Source organism: Microtus pennsylvanicus, chromosome 8 (genome assembly GCF_037038515.1).
Source record: "Microtus pennsylvanicus isolate mMicPen1 chromosome 8, mMicPen1.hap1, whole genome shotgun sequence".
Lineage (NCBI taxonomy): Eukaryota > Metazoa > Chordata > Mammalia > Rodentia > Cricetidae > Microtus > Microtus pennsylvanicus.
The window spans coordinates 76,044,642-76,065,928 of NC_134586.1; the positions used below are offsets into that span (position 1 = coordinate 76,044,642).

The 21,287-nt window shown below is 40.1% G+C and overlaps 1 protein-coding gene across 1 annotated transcript in view; it reads right to left on the reverse strand.

The window, feature by feature from the left end:
* Nucleotides 1-9,486, reverse strand: part of LOC142856433 (uncharacterized) — an 82,761-nt gene extending 73,275 nt beyond the window's left edge. The window contains 1 exon segment of the mRNA XM_075983890.1: nucleotides 9,414-9,486. Within this exon segment, the coding sequence (XP_075840005.1) occupies nucleotides 9,414-9,416 (3 nt within the window). The 5' untranslated portion in view covers nucleotides 9,417-9,486.
* Nucleotides 9,487-21,287: the final 11,801 nt, after the last annotated feature.

Here is a 21,287-nt window from a genome sequence, read left to right on the forward strand (position 1 = left end):
AAGCCTCAAGTGATGCTCCCTCAAATTACTCTAGGCTACATCATGTTAACAGCTAATTAAGACAGACAATAAAATATGAGAAGTTTTTTTTCTAAAAAAAAAAAGCCAGCATGTTAACGATATCAATTATTTAAGCAACAACAACAACAAAAAAAAAAATGAAGATGGCAACAACAGCAAAATACAGGTATACCAAGTAATGAGAAGAAGTGAGCCTCCTAGATCAAGAAGAGAAAACAACTGTCTTTCCAAAGAAACTTCCCAAGACAACAAATGCTCAAAGAACTCGTAACATTATAATAGTAAACTTTCTGAATAGAAAATGGTGAAGATACAGCATTTTCTAGAGAAACAACAATAAACTTAAATGATAATTAATAAAATCAGCAACATAGATAAAACCACTGGTAAAACAATACACAAAGACAGACCTACAAACATACGGTCATTTATACAAGAACAAGATTTTAATCAAAATGTAACCAGAAGAAAGCAATAGTCGGGACTCATTCTGTGCACTGCAGCTGTGACTTTTGCCAATAACAGAAAATGGATTGGACAAGGAGAGCTTTTCCACCAAAACTGGAGAGACTCACTGGAAGATTTCTGATTCTTTAAATTTGTACAAAACAGTTTTGATTACTAAAAGAATGTCATTCACTTATAATAAACTATTTGTTAAGATCACTTAGGCATCATTTTGTTTCCTGTGACAGATGACTGTCGATAAGTGTGCAGCAGAGAGAGGAAATAAAAACTTTTCCACACCTAATGCAAGATAGCAGACTGTTAAGAAAACAGTTCATGATTTATATTATACACTTAAAGCAATGTGTTTTGCTTTTATTGCTTTATGAGTCACAAGAACTTTTGAAAACAATTCCATCCACACAGTTTGTATATCTTTTTTGTGTGAGAGAGAATGCCTTCCATTCTCTGTATGTACAGAGGTGACATACAGGGGAAGAGGATGTCAAATTCCCTGGATCTGGAGTAGCAGGAAATTATAAGCCTTCGAACTTGGGTATTTGGATATGAGCAGTCCTAAGAATTTCAAGTCACTGAAAAACTTAAATTTTAGATTGGCATGAGATGAGCAAAACTTTAATTACATCACTCTGGTTCTTGTATGGTATATAACTTTTACAAACTTTTACAGCTACTGTGGAAATCAAAATGGCAGTTCCTCAGAAAACTGGGAATAGATATACCCCCAGGGAGCTGCTATACTATTCTGTGGCATATACCCAAAGGATGCTCCATTCTGAAGTTGGTTTTTTTCTTCTTTTATCTTTTGAGTCTCACCACCCAGCTCCCAACTAAAACAGAGACTTATTCTTACCTATGAATACCCAGGCTGAGCTTGGTTTCTTTCTCTACAGCTTTTCTTAAATTATCTCATCTAAATTTCACCTCTGGTCTTTCATCTTTCTCTATTACAAATACTTTTCTTTACTTTTTACATCAAGGCTGGCCTTGCAGCTGTGTGGCTGGTCTGTAATGTCCTCCTATCCTCTTTTTCCCTCCTCAATTCTTATCTCTTTTATCTTCTATTTATTATCTCTGCTGGAAATCCTCACATATCCCTCTCCTGCTTATCTACTGACCATTCAGATCTTTATTAGACCAATTAGGTGTTTTAGGCAGGCAAAGTAACAAAGCTTCACAGAGTTAAATAAATGCAACATAAAAATATAATACATTCTTGCATCACTAAACAAATATTTCGCAGTATAATTGAATGTAACACAATTATACTTCAAACAATATTTCACAAGATTTCCCCTTTTGTCTAAATCAAAATGAAAGAGTATAACTTTTACTTTCCTTGCAGCTGTCATTTCCTTTTCATTAGCATTTGAAATATTTCAAGTTAATAAGCTGCAGTGTAATCAATCTCTGGGGATCTTAATTACCCCTTGATGTTTATTAAGCATGTGTTTTAGAGTGCCAGATGAAATGTTAACTAATGAATCTTTATCAAGAAAATACAGGGATTTAGATATCAGTGGTAAGAACCTGAATGATTAGAGATGCAGTGGATTAGTCACTGGTGACTCATATCTCTTCCATTCTCCATCCACAAAAGGTCAATATCCTCTAACAGCCCCACCTTGCCACTATATGTTTCTTTTCTTTTCACAGTATTGGACCACTATGACATTTTTTGGTCAGCTAATAGCTATTTCTGTTTTCTTACCACAAGAAAGCTTTATAATCAAAGTTTGATTAACATATCTCACAATATCCTGCAACTTCTCATGTATTGTACTCTTTTCCAAGTTCTACTCCCCATATGCAACTCTCCATGGCAGATGTCTCATTGCTTGGGTATCTCAATATCCTGTGGTCTCAAATGCAACCCAGCGTCATCTCTACTGCTTCTTGCAATGAACTCTCACAATCTCTTCACTGGGGCTATGATCCTGCCAAACATAGATGGGTATGACAGTGATGTACTGACCACAGAAGAAGAATCCATGACCTTTACATTTTACAGCTTTCCTGTGTCCAGAATCAGTACAACATACATTATCTTGCCAAAATATAATAGACGCTACCAAGCCTAGACCAAATTTGGTGCTGTTTCTGTATGATGTTGCTGCTGTCAAGTAATTACTTTGTGTACTCTTCCATAAAATTAGGACTTAGCTGGATAGAGCACCTTCCAAGGCTTCAAATGTAGAACCAGGGTCTTCCCTTCAATGGAGCTAAAATCCTTGATTATCCCTGAATCCTTTTTGGCATTGTACTGTCATCTGAAACTACCTATTGCTGTTTTTCTCAACAAAATGAAAACTTTCTGATGTGGGGTATTCTGTATTCTGTGAATATGTGTTGGTTTGTATGGTTAATGATTAAAGCTCTTTTGGTGGTATAGGAGGTCTTTCTGTATTTGTATTGCTTTCATTGGTTGAATAAAGAAACTGCCTTAGCCTTTTGATAGGGCAAAATTTAGATAGGTGGAGTAGACCAAACAGGATGCTGGGAAGAAGGATAGTGTGGCAGACGCCATGATTCTCCTGTCCGAGACGGACGCTGGTTAGATTCATGCTGGTAAGCCACAGTCAAGTGGTGATACATATTAATGGAAATGTATTAAATCAAGGTATGAGAATTGGCCAAGAAGAAGCTAGATACAATGGGCCAGGCAGTAATTTAATTAATACAATCTCTATGTGGTTATTTCAGGGGGTTAAGCTAGCCAGGCGGCTAGATGCAACCTGTACCCCTACTATATTTTGGTATAAGGCAAGGCAAAATATAGCTAGGTAGAAAAACTAACAGATATACAGAAAGAAAGATGTCAGAATAATAGAGACACTAAGAGCTACCAGAGAAGCAAGATGTAAGGTAACCAACCAGGAACCATGGGGCAGAGCTAGCAAGTAATAATCTGAGCCACTGGCCAAATATTTATAATTAATAAAAGCCTCTGAGTTGTTATTGAGAAATTGGTGGGTGGGAGAGAAATATCCAACTACACTTTTCATTTCTTTCTCCTTGTTTCCTTTTTACTGTTGATGTGACTGTACCATCAGTAATAACCATGCAACAGAAGAAATATTTGGTCTAAGATATCAGATAATACTGCCTTACTCACTTACTTGGGACATCGAGAAAATAAGAAGGATGTGGGACCATATATCACACAAATGACGGTTAACTAAATTTTTCATGAAGTCTTCTAAGCACCTGTGCTTACTTACCAATCAACTGATAGGGCCCTGAAGAATGAACTCAGGCTTGGGCTGCAGTCACCACAGAAAGAGGATGCTATGACAGTTTTATGGAGAGCTATCAGATGTTTTTAGCTTTATCAGAAACATAAGGTAATGGCAATTTCCAGGATAAATACTCTTTAGTTGTCAAGACACGATGAAGTTTGCAAGATATACAGGGTACACAAAATGCATGTCTAACATCAATTGTCCTATGAAACTTCTATGATTCCTTGACTACTAAGCAATCATACACAGAAACACAAATAAGCCTTAATGCTTCACTACCTGAGAGGATGCATCAGTGTTTCAGGAACTAGAAGACACACTCTGCTCCAGGAGCCATGGACATTTACTATATGTGTGTGTGTGTGTACATATATATATATATATATATCTGATATATATCTTATATATATACATACACATATATGTCATATCAAAAAAGATTTCAGATCCCCTGAATCTGGAATAGTAAAAAGTTAAAAAGCATCCCAATTTGAGTGTAGATAATGAAACTCAGGTCATCGTCAAAAAGAAATTGTGCTGGGTCACATACCAAGACCAATAACACCTTCTGTACAATAAACCAAAAGTCTTTTACAAATTAACAACAGGAACAAGAGGCTAAATAAGTAAAGAAGTGAATAAATGATCCTTGGAAACATGATGCAGTAAGATTAAGGTGTTTTGTGTGATAAATTTGCACCATAAAATGAATTCAATGAAATGACAATGCCCATCACTTTATAAGAGGTAAGCTGATTACAAAGCTACATTCACAGTGGAAACACTCAGAATGCACAATGGAATTATGAGAAAGTAGAACAGGGGTTGATATAATATGACTTCAACACTTACTTATCTTTATACTAAAGATACAACAATTAAAAATATACACAATATTTATGAAAGAATAAAGGGGGGGTGTAGAAAAAAGGCCAAAACAAAGATATGAAAATATTGTCAACTTTTAATCAGAAGATCAAAGGAAATTTAGCAAGAAAAAGTGTGATTATGGCTAATGTTACCAATCTATCTATAATCCTATTAGCACAGAAATTAAATAAATACAGACATCACAACTTTCATAAAATCAGCCCAAAGTGACCTTTAAATTGTTTTTGTCCCTCTAGCTACTAAAATTTCCTCCAAAGACTGAAACCCCATGCTCTAGAGATCTCTCTGCAAATGAAGGTGATTCCTTGCTAAGGTTCTGCAGCCATGTATACCTCCTTGTGGTATAAGAAAAATGCAGTTTTGATTTGAATTCTGAACTATCATGCACCTACACCATGCACACCTGAGATATGTCTGCAGATCAGAAACTCCTTTTGTCCTCTGGAACTAAACTCCACTGAATCACACCACTGTGGCTGGTGGAAAGAGAAAGTTAACAGTATTCTAGTCATGTATTGCTGAAAGATGATCCCATCACCATCTTTCTAACAGTTTCTAAACTACTTGTAACATTTAACCTGAGAGTGAATAGCCATATTCAGAACTTCTAGAAAGAAGACCTTCAGTTTTCCAATCTGTCTCCCCTCTGCACACAAAAAGCAGTGCTCATGTGTGCACACTGGACTACAAGCATCATATCCTCCCATTCCAGGGCTGCAGAGTCTCCCACTTCCCAGGAAATCCATACACAGGGAGGCTCACAGGACAAGGGCCATTGTCCAAGTCACCACATGGCCACACATAATCGGCCTGGCTCTTGGTCCATCCAATTCCCAGCAGAAATGACAGCACAGCAGACCTGCTCTGAACATGCCAAACTCAGCAAGGCACAGCTTGTTGTCTTCCTTACAACTCACTCCAGCAAAAGCAGAGAGGAATCCCAGAAAGAACCCAAAAATTACGCATCACCAGTAATCCTGATTGCTCAGACTCTCCAAAATTCCTCATTGGTTAGTGCCTCCCAGGTGTGCCTCTGAATGCAAGCAGCTCCCCTACTGGGTTAGACAAGATCAAATGACTCAGGCAACACATTCCTTCTAGCTCTGACCTTCCAGTGCAATAGACAGAACATTATCTTCTACTCTTCTGAAAACATCTTGTTCCTCAAACAAATCACATGATTCTTTGTGTGACCATCACATTACATACTCAATCTCTAGTTCAGTGAACCCATTGCCTCATACATGGAAAATCCTGCAGACAAACACAGGTCACAGTCAACTGTTGTTAAAGAAAAAGAAGTAATGAATTAGAAAACAATGAGGCATCATGGTATGCTTGGAAGCAAGAAGACAATGTGAAGATAATGGAGATATAATCTCAAAATTAATTTTGGAATGTTGAAATAGACTTTATAGCCATGTGGTCCAGACTAGGGATTAGAGCATATCAAAGAGTTCTCGCACCTTTTCTCTAAGGTACACATCTTTTTTTTTGTTTGTTTGTTTTTTTAAGACAGGGTTTCTCTGTGGCTTTGGAGCCTGTCCTGGAACTCGCTCTGTAGACCAGGCTGGTCTCGAAGTCACAGAGATCCGCCTGCCTCTGCCTCCGAGTGCTGGGATTAAAGGCGGGCGCCACCATCGCCCGGCTAAGGTACACATCTTAAACGAGAAAAATAACAGCCTTTTAGGAAGGATCACAACAGTTTGCCCACTTGTCAAGCAGGACTGAACATATCTGCATAGGATCTCTGCTTAATTACACCTTCTGTATTCATTGGATCAAGATAACCGTTCTAAACTGTACACCGACACTGATCTGTGTTCATTCACATGATATGAATTAAAACATGCTGGGAAATTATAAAATCACTCCCATGACCACAATTAAGTCCTTTATCATAATGCTGATTCCAAGAGCTGGTTGCCTACCCTGTTTCCCCTGCAAAGTACAGAATAAATTCTTCCTCCTATTTTGGTCAGAAGACAGAAGCAATGTTCCATATGTGGATCCTTTTCCTGTGACTGCACTGGAGAGCTGACTAAATGACTCAAACAGATTATTTTAAAACTGAGATAGATGGTACAGTCATGCAATTTAATAATATTGAAGGTATAATATAGAGGACAACAAGGCCAATTTCTTGAGTGCAACAGACTGGAATCAAGGCCACCCAAGTCAACCTTAGAGAGCCTATCTCAAACACAGTTTTTCCAAGAGGATGAAAAACAACAGTTCTAGAAATAATATGCCTTTATGTGAGAAATCACTTCACATAAAGTTAATTAACAAAGAAAAATCTCTTTATTGATGGTCCCTATCCATCTCTGCCTGAAGCTTAAACAATTCAAAAGAGATAGGGAATTTGTAGGTCTAGTCACCCAGGCAGATGGGAGGTTAGACAGCAAAGATATTCCCAGAACACTTTCGTAAGTACACCAGTGGCATGAAACCATGGCAGGGTCCTGTGGTGAAGGTCACAGGGGTTGAGGAAGATAGGACAAGTAGAAGGTAGAAAAGTGACAAGCAGCCAAGCAGTGGTGGCACAGGCCTTTACCCAGCATTCTAGAAAGCCAGCATGGTTTAAAAGAGTTAGTTCCAAGACATGTTTTGAAGCTACAGAGAAACCCTGTCCAAAAAACAAAACAAAAAAAAAAGAGAGAGAGAGAAAAGCTAGGGTGGGGATTTCTTGCACATGCCAAGTTCCATGCCAAGTAAGTTTCTTAAGACCAGAATCTTGTATCCAACTTCTGGGGGGAAATGGAAGGAAAAGAAAAACTTCAATGAAGTCAGCAGCAACCTGCATACGTAGTACAAATTCAAGGGGAAGCTAATCAAACAATGCTACAGAAGGGAAACACGGGGTCCTATGTTATCATTACTAAAACCAAAAAGGCCTTGGGATTGACAACCATAGTGTTAGGCGGGAGCCTAGGCCCCAGTCCCTGGCATCTATCTCAGCTCCCAGGCCTGGTCTGGACTTCAAATCCCATCAGGTCAGTCCTGACCCCTCCCCAGGGTACTTAAGTGATCCCCCAAAAGAAGAACACGTGGTCCCCTTTTCTTCCTCCCAGGGGTTGCGTTCCTGCGGCTTCCCGGTTTCCCCCTAGGGGCCACCCGAAAGCACAGATCTCCCATTAAACCTGGATATTTCTTAATTCGGCTTGTTTTGATTTGGCTTGATTGGGAATTTTTGCGTCCTCAGAGATCTTTCTTAGGAAATATTCCTAACTCATAGCTCTGAGGAGTTCTCGGGATCTATAGCAACACTTCCACAAAGGCCCTGACCCCAGGCAATTACCAAAGTAGTTCTGTTCAATGGTCAATACATCAGACTCTAGGGAAGCTTACAAAGCCTAGGCCTTAGGCTGGTATTCTCTCTCCCAAGAATGTCCCTTCTCCCTGCTGGAGAGCCTAAAATAAAAGCCTTAGTTGATCAGGCCAGTACTTCACACAACAGTGTTTCATTTTTCAAAAAGCTGTCACCTGGTGTCATATTATCCATTAGGCCGAACTATGCTTTTCTCTAAAAGAAAACAAAACTACTATGGCACACCAAGCATTAAAATTGGTTGTGACCCTGTTACTCCCCTAGTTATAGGACTGGTTTTTTTTTCTTTTTTGATATGCAGATGGACCTAGTACCAGGTTGTATACCAGGGAAGACTTCTTTGTAAAGGTTTGGAGCAAAATGTCCGAAAAATCCTGTTAACAAATGTGCATTTAGTATCCTAATCTCTAACAGGCCTGGTCAGCATATGCCCTGTTCTCTGGCAGCAACAGCTCCTGACAGGATAGAGCCTCCTTACAAGGGGCACCAATCTGCCTGGTTCTCAGGCAAAAAGAGCAGGGGCAGATCCTGACCTGCCAGACTCTCTGTGGGGCTGAAAGGGATGATGAGGGTCACAACTCAGCCACCCTCCCCAGGGGGCACCAGGGAAAAACACACCCACTGAGTAGGGTGTCTGTAGAAGCAGAAACTCCTTTATTGGTATCAAACAGGGACTTATATAGAGTTGTGATGGGGGTAGAGAAGCCTGGGATGCGCCAAGGTAGAGTAAGGAACAAGGGCCAATAATAGTACTTTGCCATGTTAGTGCTAACTGGGTAGACGCAGGTCTTGGTCCAGGTAGTCAGAGACAGGTCTTCAAAATCTAGCTAGACTCAGAAAGTTACACTAGGCCTCAGGCCAACTCAAGTTAGGCTCAGGAAAATACAATGGGAAATATTCAAGACCCTGCTTCATGAGGCCCGACAAGTATACAGAGACAGCCCTACCTCCCTTAAATTCTACTTTTTGAGACTTAATATTTTCTAAGTATTGATAAATCCTTAATATTAGCAATTCTACTCTTTTACATCACGGCATGGAAGTGGAGGGATGCCCCATACATGGTTGATTTTACAACCTCCAAGATATTAACAGTAAACGGATCTCACACATGAAGGTAAAATGCACAGTGCTGAACATCTAGAACATACTAGAGAAACTAGACCTCCATGAGTTTGGCAACCTGCTTTCTTTCCATGAACGCACTAAAAGCATTCTGATGTTGCCTAGAAAGAGGTTTCTCCACACAGCTCCCTGCTCCCAATGCTCTGAGAAGATTCAGCCCACAGTGCCAAGTTATTCAGAGACCTGCCCTATTCAGGGAGTTGCAGGCACCACGTTGAGCTGGAAAGCATGCAGAATCTGCATATTCCATGCATAACTGGAGAGGAACCACCTTACTGATTCCCGCACCTCACCATCTGTTCCTCCCAGTCCAGGGTCAGCAGCCCCTCACTCACCATGTCGGGTTTCCTTGCTTTCCCAAGCGCTCCACGCAGTTTCCTGGAGGAGTTTTAGCATACAACACAGACTCCACTTCCACTTCACTGGGAAGCTGGAACCAGGAAGCGCCCTCCACCACTTCTGACTGGCAAGTTACCTGGAGTTCCTGATTGGGTAGTGATGCCTGAGTGACAAGTGCACCTCCCATAGGATGAGCCTCTTCTTAAAGACACAGCACAGTATTTGCTGACCCTGCTTTCCAAACCAAAGACCTTTTCTAAATCAGTGGATCTGTGCTTTTCAATAGCACTTGCCCTTGGATCTGGTTCCAGACCCTACTATCTTCCTGTAGGCCCTTCTCCTTCTTCCACCTGGACACACGTGGCTGTTTCACAACCCACTATTCTTTGTGGATAGAGTAATTCCTTGTCACAGGAGTGGAAGGATGCCCAGAAGAGATTTAAGGACACAAAAGGGAGTATTTGTTTTGTGGTTCAATGCTGAGGTAAAAATGAACTAAAGGTACTTTTTTCCTGGGTGTCACATGTACCTCAGAAAATCAGGAAAGAAAAGTAGGAACCAGGTCTTGGTGAGGGCGCAGGGCAGGTGGTAAGGGCGGCGGGAGCCTAGGTTAGAGGTGGTCCGGGTTGGGCATGGCGGGGTAAGTGACTCAGGAGGCAGGCCCAAGGCTGATGTGAGGAGGGGTGGAGCGAGCCTGGAACTGGCGACCCAGAGCTTCAAGCTGACCAGATGAGGGTGTCAGCGTCCTTAGAGCGCCCAGGGAGGAGCGTGGGGCGGGTCCATCTGCAGAGCCCAGCGGCGCAGGGGTCTGATATCTGGGCACAGTGCTAGCACCATCCAGCCCTAAACTTGTTACCAAAGGCGACCGCGGGAGCCCCTAGCTGCCTCGGCGGAGGGGGTGGGCGGGGAGAGAGGGGAAGGCTGGCGGACGTTGAGGCGAACCGGTGGGCAGACCGGAAGTCGCCGTGTAAGCCGAGCGGCTCAGCGCCCTGCCTCAGGCACGCCTGCGCAGCAGCGGAAGTCCTTTGCAGCAGCGCCATCCCTGTCACAGCCCGCGCGTCTTGGCGCATCAGCCCGCGACCTGTCGCCTTTGCCTGCCCGCCCGCTCGCCCCGGGCCCCGCCGCCAGAAACTCCCGGAAACCCCGGCAGCCGTGCGTCCCGCCGAGCCCGCTGGGTAGCTGCCAGTCCTTGTGGCGATTCGCGCAACTTTGGCCAGGGCCGGGTCGCGGGGGAGCTGGAAAGCGAAGGGCGCGCGGCGAGGATCGTGGCAGGGGCTGCTGAGCCGGCAGCCTATTCGGTGCTGGCGGTCATTCCTGTGCATTCGGCCTCCCCGAATCTGGGACGAATTCCCTCTCCAGACGACTTTCCAAATTACTTTTTTTTCCCCTTTATTTTATTTTGGGGTCGGGGAGGGGAAGCGGGAGGCCGCGCTTGTTTGACGGACCCAGAGAGTGCTTCGCTAACTTCCAGCTGCTGCTGCGCGGTCGGTGGGAGGGGAGAGACCTGGAACCTGAGGCTGGAGACTTGGGTGCTCTCTGTGGGTGGAGGCGCCTGGTTCCCGCAGATTCCTGATTTGCTTTTTTCCACCCCCTCCATTAGCATATGGGCTTTTTGTTCCTGTCAAAAGCTGTAGGTCTTGGCGATTTGGGGACTTTTATGTGGATGAGGTTTTTCTTTTCTTTCACCCCCGAGTCAGGAAAAGAACGTGCTATTCGCCTCCAGTGGTGGGCTTTTAGAAGTAGAAGTTCTACCATAGACGTTTAGCAAGTTGGGTGGCAGTCAGGTGCCCTTGCAGCTGGAGTGTGCAATCCTGTGACTGAGCTCAGCCACCACCCCAGGCTTGCCTCTCCACCTGAACATCCGTCCACGTGGTGGGAGGGCTTGATAAGACATTGTACAACTCTGGATGCGTCAGGAGCAGCTCTGATTACTAGGAGATGGCCCTAAGATTAGAGCTAAACCAATGTATTTGTAAACAATAGAACCATGAGTATTTTACTTAGGGAGTTTGGACATATTCATGTGGAGTTCTGTGTATTCCTAAGCATGTTCAATTATGAAATCCACTTCTGAACATAACCACTACAGGCTATAAAAGCCTATAAAGGAAACATCAATCGCTGAGCACACTGACCCTGAACCCAGAAGCAGTGAAACAAATGCATCCTGGATCTGAGACCTGAGCCAGGGAAAGAAACATTTTATCCCTGAACTCAAAACTTAAGAAACACACACTGACTCTCACACCAGGACCAAAGAAACATAATTTGTCCCTAGAATCAGAGTCAGTGAAAGAAATATTCCTTGGCCCTAAGATTAGAGCCAAAAGTCTAAAAAGGACCAGTGACAGAAAAACAGTTTGGTCCTGAAATCAGAGTCATTCTTGACCAACTAAACTCAGCAATCCCTGAGACGGGAAAACTAATCAATCCCTGAGAAGATAAACTCCCTGGGTAAACTCCATGCCTATAATACAAGAACCTGGCTGGGACATCCCTTTGGGAACTAAGGTGAAAAACATTTCTAAGATTCTCCCTTAGGGAGGATTAGCAAGACTGAGCAGAAGTAACAACTTTTTTCTGGAGATAAAGGAAATTGTTCCATTTCTGCAGGGCTTCCCCTTTAGCACAGTGTTAGCAGAAGTATCTTCTTGGATTGCCCAAGAAGGGGATAGCTCTATTGCTTTCCCTTAGAGAAACAGAGAGGAGCTCAACTGTAGGGGCACTCCAGGAGAGGAGGGTTACTACTATATCCTGCAGGGAGAACAGGAGTCCCCACTGCTTCCCTGCTACAGGTAGGCTGACTTCCCAATAAGTCAAGACACTTTCCTCTTCAGGGCCAAACTGTCCCATTGAGGCTCTACCCCTCCAGAGGTGACCTACTATGGCTCTACCCCTCCAGAGGTGTCCTACTGTGGCTCTACCCCTCCAGAGGTGTCCTACTGTGGCTCTTCCCCTCCACAGCTGCCCTATTGCAGCTCTAGGTATAGCCTGGATTCCCTGTGAGTCAGAATATCTTTGAGGTCCAGAGCTCTTAGTCTCACACTTACAATCACTATGCAAAGTCAGGGACATTTAGGGACAGTCTTACCTCAGAGTCATGCAGGAATATATATAAATTATAAAAAATGATAAAAAAGAAATGCCTTTGGCTAGTTCATCTTGTACCACAAGGTATTAGATAAAAATCAAGAAAACGACACTGAAAAGTAGACTGCTTTGGAGCCTATGTAACATGTCAATCTTGATGCTTGATCGAAAAGATAACTATACCAAACCTATAGTTCTCATAGATACAAAAGAGGAAACAAATACAAAAATGTCTAGGAATTGTCACCTAATACCACTGTGCACTGTGCTCCCATATGAACCTTTAAGATGATCTATCTATATTAAATTCAAAACAAAGCAGGTTTTGCCACTGAGCAGGCTGGCTTGGCAGAAGGCCACAGCTGTTTTCATGCAAGACCAGTAGGAGTTCATGTTAACTAGCTCTGGCAGCTATCTCAGGACTGTGGCACACTGTTGAAAAGTCCTTCTTTCCTTTTTCTAATTTATTTATTGTGTTTTAGTTCTATGGTTTGTGGGACCCTCACCCCTTATTTTCAAAGGGGCGAGAAGAAATTTCCTAGCAGAATGTTTTCCCTGGAAGATAGTGGCCTTCCCCTCAACAACCCAGCAGATTCTGAGCACGAAGTCAATTAACTCAGCCCAGCCTGCCACCTGGTACAGGCTGATAAAGATGGCCTAACTCAAGAACAGTGTCCTTGCTCTAAAAACAAGGAAAAAGCTGACTTAACAGAATGGGAGAGAGCAAAAGTCCTTGTACCCATGGCAAAGCATCTTCAAAGATTCTCTTTGTAGTTATGCCTTTAAAAGCTTACCCCACAGAGGAGATACAACTCCTTTGTACACCTCGCTATAACGGGGATGGAGAAGAGTTCCAAACATGTTTGTATTATGCTGATTAAACCTTGCTTATTACAGTCTGGGCGCCTCTGGTGGTCTCTCTCGGAGGGTCATAACATTTGGTGCATTGGCCGGGAACCCCAGAGATTCCACCAGGATGATGGAAGTCTGGAGGTTTAATTAGCATCTTTTGTCTCTTGTCTCTTTGTGTTTATCTTTTTTTCTTGTCTGACTGACTATGGATGCTTTGGTTTTGTACCGGTCAACCGATTTGCAATTTTGGTATTGACAGGTGTTCTCTGAAATGAACACACTTGTACAGAGACCCTGGAGAAGCAAGGGACACCTTGTCTTTCATTTTCAGACAGGTAGTTTTGCTCCCGGGTCATTTCCAGACAGGGATGGGAAATCTCCCATTCCTGGGTCATTTCTAGACAGGAGCCTTTCGGCTCCAGGTCATTTCCGGACAGGGAGTTTTGTTCCCAGCTCATTTCCAGACAGGGATGGGAATTCTCCCAGTCCTGGGTCAATAGATAGGAACAGCATTCTCCAAACCCTGTGTCATTTGCAGCTACCTCAGAAACAACTGTTTGGGTTTCTCCCAGCAAGGGAGAAAATGCCACTGTGTGTCTTGTCCCAGGAATTTGTCAAAGACTTTCTGTGTTATGTTATGTTAATTGTTGCTTTGTTTTCTTTCTGTCTCCTCAACTAATATCCTCAGGGTCCTAGGGCTCCTATGGAGCCTCAGGACCCGCCCCCCCCCAGCCGTTAGGATGGAGAGGAGAGAGGCAAAATCTTGGAGAGAGCCCAAAAGGAACTGGGCACAGAGAGGGTAGGGAGTACAAGCCTGTGACTTGGAATGTCTTTGAGACCACTACATCAGGTGCATTGTGATCCCCTGAAGTTCCGGAAAACTGTTGTCTCTTTGTTTATGTTTAAGACTGGACTGACGAGGACTGAAAAAAAAATGAGATAAAACTTATATGTAAAATGCAGATGACTTGACAGCAGCCCATCTAGGGTCTGTATCCCTAGCCCTGAGCCAGGTCTGATGGCAGAGAATACGCTGCCTGGGTGCTGAGAGCTTAGCCCTGAGACTGTGGAAAATGCATTGCAGCAGAGGATCTTTGGGGCCTGCATGGCTCCAAGGCCAGGGATTAGCAGCACCTGGGATAGAGCAGGGGCAAAGTCATCATGCACCTGGCTGAGGGTAGAGGAATGCCTCTTCTGAAAGCAGGCTGTGGAGCTAAGGACTGAGAGGCCTGAACAAGGCAGCCCCCCTCCCTTGTTCTCTCTCTGAATCTTGAGGGTCTTTGCCTTAGTCAGGAGAGAGGGACCTGCACGCGGGTGGCAGGTAATTGACCACTTGGAATTAAAAAACTGTGAAAATGTAAAACAGAAAATCTGAGATCATGGTTAGAGAAAAGTTAACAACAACAACAACAAAAAAAAGCCGGGCGGTGGTGGCGCACGCCTTTAATCCCAGCACTCGGGAGGCAGAGGCAGGCGGATCTCTGTGAGTTCGAGACAAGCCTGGTCTACAGAGCTAGTTCCAGGACAGGCTCCAAAAACCACAGAGAAACCCTGTCTCGAAAAACCAAAAAGAAAAAAGAAAAAAAAAAAAGCATTGGCAGCCAAGGACACTCTCTGTGCCTCTTTTCTTTTCTGAGCCAAGTTCATCAGTATGATATAACACTCAAGGTCTCTTCTGCTGGCCAGCAGTTTCCCGTCTTAACCATTTCCTGTCCTGATACTGCTTATAAGAAGTTTTCAATTATACCAACCTGTAACTTTAAAAAAATGTTGACTTCAAAGTAAATGTATTATGTTTAAAAATGCTTTTGTTTCCACAGGAAAAAAAATATATGGGTTACAAATACTTGTTACCTTTAACAAGATACATATTTCTGCTTTTGTTTTATGCAATGTTCTGCTAAATAAAATCACAACAAAGACTTTGATAAAAATTTACATATTGTCTAAAAAGGTTTTTAATAAAGGTTTTTATATTGTCGAAAAAACAAAAAAGGCAAAAGACTAAAATAATAATAATAAAAATGTCTAAAAATGTCTGGCTAAACCAATAAAAAAAACAGAGAGAGAGCCAGGCTTAAAGTTATAAAAGGCCAAAAGATGTTTGCTGTAATTTCTTGTACCTAAAGGTTTAATGGTTAATTCTGGGTTTAAAAAATTTGTTTGTCTTGTTAAAGGGTCATGGTTATTTTTTTAAAAAAAAATTATATATGTTTATTTTGTTAAAAAATTAGTCTTTGGTAATTATAAGTTTTGTATTTGTAATTTTTCTCTGAGCTCTATTCATTAGATTTGGGTTCACAAAAATTTGGATCTCTTTTTGATATAGATAATGTTAAAACTGTTTTATGCTGTTGTTTATTGATATACAAGAATGTCAGTTACCACTGGGAATAGCTGGGATTAGACTCCCAAAGGGAAAAAAAACAGTTACAAAGAAAACCACCAATGCCAGGTAATAGTTACCAAGTGTCAACTATAATAAAGTAGGTTATAAAACATATATGCTTATAAAATGTTTCGTATTGTTAATATTTAGATTTTAGCCTCATTGTCTTTGTTAAAATCATTAAAGGTTCAATCTGACAAAAATATGGTATATAGTTCTGGACTGTTAAAAATACAAGTTAATAATCAGTCATCCTCAAAGTAATGATATAAATACAGGATAAGCCTTATTTAGTTCTCTATATATGTTTTAAAGTTTAAAACAAGTAATTTTTAATAATAAAGTCTGTCTAATCAGAGATACCTGGACAGCCTTAAATACTTCAGAGATCTATAGAAAATGGCATTTAAAATAATGTTTAAAAAAGCCAATATCAGACAGAGACTCCCAGATCCTAACATTGACCCAAGGTCTCAAAAGAAGACTATGGGACACCACAATGTCTCCACCAGGATAAGGACAACGCTGACCACTGGGCAAGATGCCCCATGCTACGACCTGCTTCCCAGACGTTACACAAACAGTAGGACCTTGGAGAATTGATTGCACCACTTTTGTCTAGACAAAATAAGGTCAGTCTTTTCCATGTCCCTTTTCCACAGGAACCAATCACCTTATGGGCCTGGTAAAGCCTGCTGTTCTGATACTTCTGCCTCTAATGCTATGGAGACCTGGGTATAACTGTATATGGGCTGGTCTCTGTCACTTTCTTCTTGTGTGTACTTAAGTATGATTTATTTATCCTTCTAAGATTTCTGATTGTATTAATGGCTAAACCAGCTATAATATCAATTTAAGAGCAAAAAGGGTATCCACATACTTACACAAAGCTACAGCCAGCCAGTTAGCTCATTATATACAAAGGTCTGAGTATATAAAAGTTCATAAATATTAAAGATTTAAAAAAATAATTTAAGTTAGTACTAATAAACAAAACAATGACTTCATACTGTTTGGGTTACAAGTTCAGGATTTTCTGTGTTTTTGCTGGGACTCAAAAGTATAAGTCTATTTTTACTGTTTTATAAATATCTGTTATTTGCTACTTCTATAATATGGATTTTAATATGGGCCTAAAAGTTTCAAATGTATTAACTTCTGTTCCTAGTTTAAATTTGTCTCAAAAGGTTTCCCCTTGGTTGGCCGACACAAACTAACATTAATTGCTGTCTACAACCTGCTCCAAATGACTGTGGACCATGGACTTGCTAAAACCTGATGTGGACCAGTCTAGCCTATATAAATGTGCCCTGGCTCTTCAACCAAGTCCACAAACCAAATGTTCCTAAAATTTTCTCTTTTTGAATAGCATTTCACCTTTGTTAACCCTTGACAAGGACACTTCAAAGTCTGCTGAAAGCAGTTAAAAGAATACATTGTCCAATAATCCCTGGTTAAAATGCTAAGTCAAAAGAAACATAATTTTAAGAGACAAATTGGCCAATGTTAGCAAAACCAGCTCATGATTGAGCTGATTCTTAGGACCAAGAGGAGTGGGTAATGTCGGACCCTCACCCCTTATTTTCAAAGGGGCGAGAAGAAATTTCCTAGCAGAATGTTTTCCCAGGAAAATAGTGGCCTTCTCCTCAACAACCCAGCAGATTCTGAGCACAAGGTCACTTAACTCAGCCCAGCCTGCCACCTGGTACAGGCTGATAAAGATGGCCTAACTCAAGAACAGTGTCCTTGCTCTAAAAACAAGGAAAAAGCTGACTTAACAGAATGGGAGGGAGCAAAAGTCCTTGTACCCATGGCAAAGCATCTTCAAAGATTCTCTTTGTAGTTATGCCTTTAAAAGCTTACCCCACAGAGGAGATACAACTCCTCTGTACACCTCGCTGTAACGGGGATGGAGAAGAGTTCCAAACATGTTTGTATTATGTTGATTAAACCTTGCTTATTACAGTCTTGGCGTCTCTGGTGGTCTCTCGCTGGGGGGTCATAATCTGGGCACAACAGGTGTTTTGCAGGTATATGCCTTTGACTCCGAAAGAGACCCAAGAAGGAAATCTTAACTGAGAAAACTGGACGTGCAAGCAAGTAAATTCCAAATATTGTGAGAAATGAGGGAAACAGCTAGATACCTAGACAGTCACCCAATGTTCCTCTGTAATGGTGGGGCATCCATCTTCGGCCTACATGTCTAGCATATTCGAGAGACTTTTCTGTGAGGCAGGATATTTTGAAGATTTGCCACACTTTGTCTCAGCAATTATTGCAAGTCATTTTTGTGTGTCTGTCTTACTTGTCCTATTAGGACAACATACTGTCAGCAGTGGTCAGGTGAGGGTACTTTTGACACAAAGAAAGTAAATTTCATGTGGATTTTCTTTGATGCCCATTGTCTTCTCTGCAGTAGATTAGTGCTGTCAGGAGCAGACATGTCTCATTGTTACATAAGAAAAAAAACTGCTATTAAAACATCTTAAATGCCACATTAAGCAGATATTTGAAGTGTTTCAAGATGACGTTTATTTAAAGTGTATCTGACCTTGAAAACATGCCTAATGTGACTACAAGTTCAAGTGTAATAGCTGTCTAATTGCTAACCTGCATTTTTATTATAATAAGCAGTTGGCAATTATAACTTTTAAGAAATAAAAATTAAAAATAAATAAAAATAAAATTTTTTATTACATTGTTAATTAATGAGTTAATTAGGTATGTACAGTATGTTCTAACAAAATTCATTTCAAATTTGTATCAATATACACATTTTTTACAGTATACAAAAATATGATCTAATGCAAAACATTCAAAAGTAGTAGTAGCTTTTTGAAAGTAGATTCTACAATCTACCTTTTAATCTTATATCTTTATCTTCCTTTTTTCCTTTTCAGAGTACTTCCAATAATCTACTCTTTTAATCCTATCATATCTATATCCACCTTTTCTCTTTCCAAATCAAGAACCTTAAATCATATTTCCTTTGTTTAGCTTTTTTCTGACCATTACCAATAGCAACTTGTGAGTAATCACCCTAAACAATGACGAATATCCATGAACCAATGAGATAACAAAAACTCTTGGAAATGTGGTAATTGTGACCTTAAATTTACTTTCTGCTCTCTGGGGCTGAATGATTCTTTTAGAGATCCTAATAAGAAAAATTTTGGTTAATTGTCAGATCTTATGAGAAATAGTTGTGTCAATTTTGTTGTCCAGTCTCTGGGTAATGGGAAATTTCAGGGCTTTAATCAAGTTCTATTCAAGTTGTCTGTTAGGCTGGATTATCTCTTCTAGTGACCTCAGAATTCTGAGGATATTGTAGCCCAAAGCAGATATTTATGTGCTATTTTCATCTTAGCCGTTCTATCATAGTCCTGGAGGAATCCTCATTGTGTGGCTAAATCCTCCTTTTGTAGACTTCAGAAGTCACTGTTAGGTGTGCTCATGGTTCACTGCAGAAAACTAATAAAGAATTAAATCTGAAATCTTGTACAGGAGGGTAGATGAAATAGTATTTAAGTATTAGTACTCTATATTATCATTAATATGACAAAATGTTTAGAATATATATACACATAAATCTATCTATATATGCATATATATCATAAATCTTATACCATAAAATAACTATATAAGAGTTAATATAATGCCAAAGGATTATGAGATTAGTAGCAAAAAATAGTATTTAAATACTTATTTTTCTACTGTCTCATATCAGCTGGATCTTCTGACATGAGACAGCAATTCTGAATTTTACTTTAATAAGCATGCTTGGATTTAGAGAAAGAGAGCCAGGCTCTAACTATAAAACCAGCTTTAATCTTTAACTGTCGTGGAACTACAAAAGATCATCTGTATTGTATGTCTGTTAAGAAAAGCATAAACAAATATATGGGAAGTTTTATGAAATTTTATCTCTTAGGCAATATGAAAGACCAATAGGCAATAAATATACTCTTTATCTTGAGACAGCTTTTCTTGATTGTTTGTTCTTTTTCTTTGGTTGTGTAATTTGTACAGTGGTTTTCAGATTCCTTAGCTTGGTAGGTTTATTCTCCTGAATAGACTGAAATAAAACCCTACTCCAACCCTAATTTGGGTGAGATTCTCTTTTGCAAATTTATATCTGATCAAATGAAAAGCATTTGTTATTTTTATAGGTTTGTTTAGATTAAACAGGCATGCTGTTTGATGAACCATCATCTCTTCTAATTAAAAGATGTCTCTTGTTCAAATCAAATCTTTATCAGTTTTCATGGTACCCATAGATACAGATACACATGATACACATATGCCTTCTGCAATTTCTCTTCAATCATAGCTAATTTTCTCTTAGTATCAGCATAGAATTCCCTGGCACTATTTAAGTCCATGTCACTATCTAAGGTTCTGTTTAAACTAATCAAGTCCTATTCCAGTAGTGTGCCATATATGGGAAATGTCTCTTAGCAATCTTTGGAAGGCATTAAGGATCTGCAATCGATCTGTTCTAATTTAAACTTTTTGTGTTTAAATTTTTATAAACCCATTTTATATCCTAAATAATTAATAGAATCTCCTCTTTGAATTTTTTATGAGTAATTTATAATCTCCATCAAGGCAAAATTTTCTTCCTTCAAACATTCTTTCTAAAGTATTTACATTTGAATCAGATAGTAAAATTTTATCCTTGTAATAAATGGTGAACTATAGATTCAGAAAATCATTTTCAATGATTGAATTATAAAATATTGAACATTCCTTATGCAATAATATTAAAATGATACCTCTGAGCACATTAAGAATTGCTATAAGTTGTCACTATGAAGGTAAATTTTTCTGTCTTTTTCTTATTAAGTTATAATGAAGAAACAATTTTTTAATTCAATAATTATATGAGGCTTTTCTTTAGGTAACAGGGAAGTCAAAATAATTACATACTGGAAACGGCTGAATCACGTTTTTAACAGGTCTTGGATCCATTAACATGCTTCATTTTCCAGATTTCTTTTTATAACAAATATAGAATTCTAATGGTTGATTCCTCAATACGTTGAACATCTAGTTGCTTCTGTACCAGTTATTCTAATGCCTGCATTTTCTCTAATGTCAAATGCGATTGTTTAACTCAGAGATGTTTTTCTGTCAACTCTTTAAAAGGTACGGCTGTTGGTGCTTTTGAAATATAAGCAGCTGTTGTGTCCTGTTCTTGTACCTCCTGAATTGTTGGTGACTGTTTTTTACAATATCTTGTAATAATTTTTGCATAAACAATTATGTTGTTAATTTATTATTTGTTTCTAAAATTAGGGGAATGTTAATCTGAGTACACCATTGCTGTAACAAATTATGTTTTGACAATTTATTGCTATGGTAGCCACAAATGGTTTTAAATCTTGTCTCTGTCTTTCTGATCTTATACATTCAATCCCTTTCATATTCTGCTTTATATGAAAGTTTCTATCCCTAAAAACTGAACATTTACATCCTGAAGAGGTTAATTTGATGACAGAAATCTTTCAAAATTTTGTTGTCTCTGCAACTATGTCTA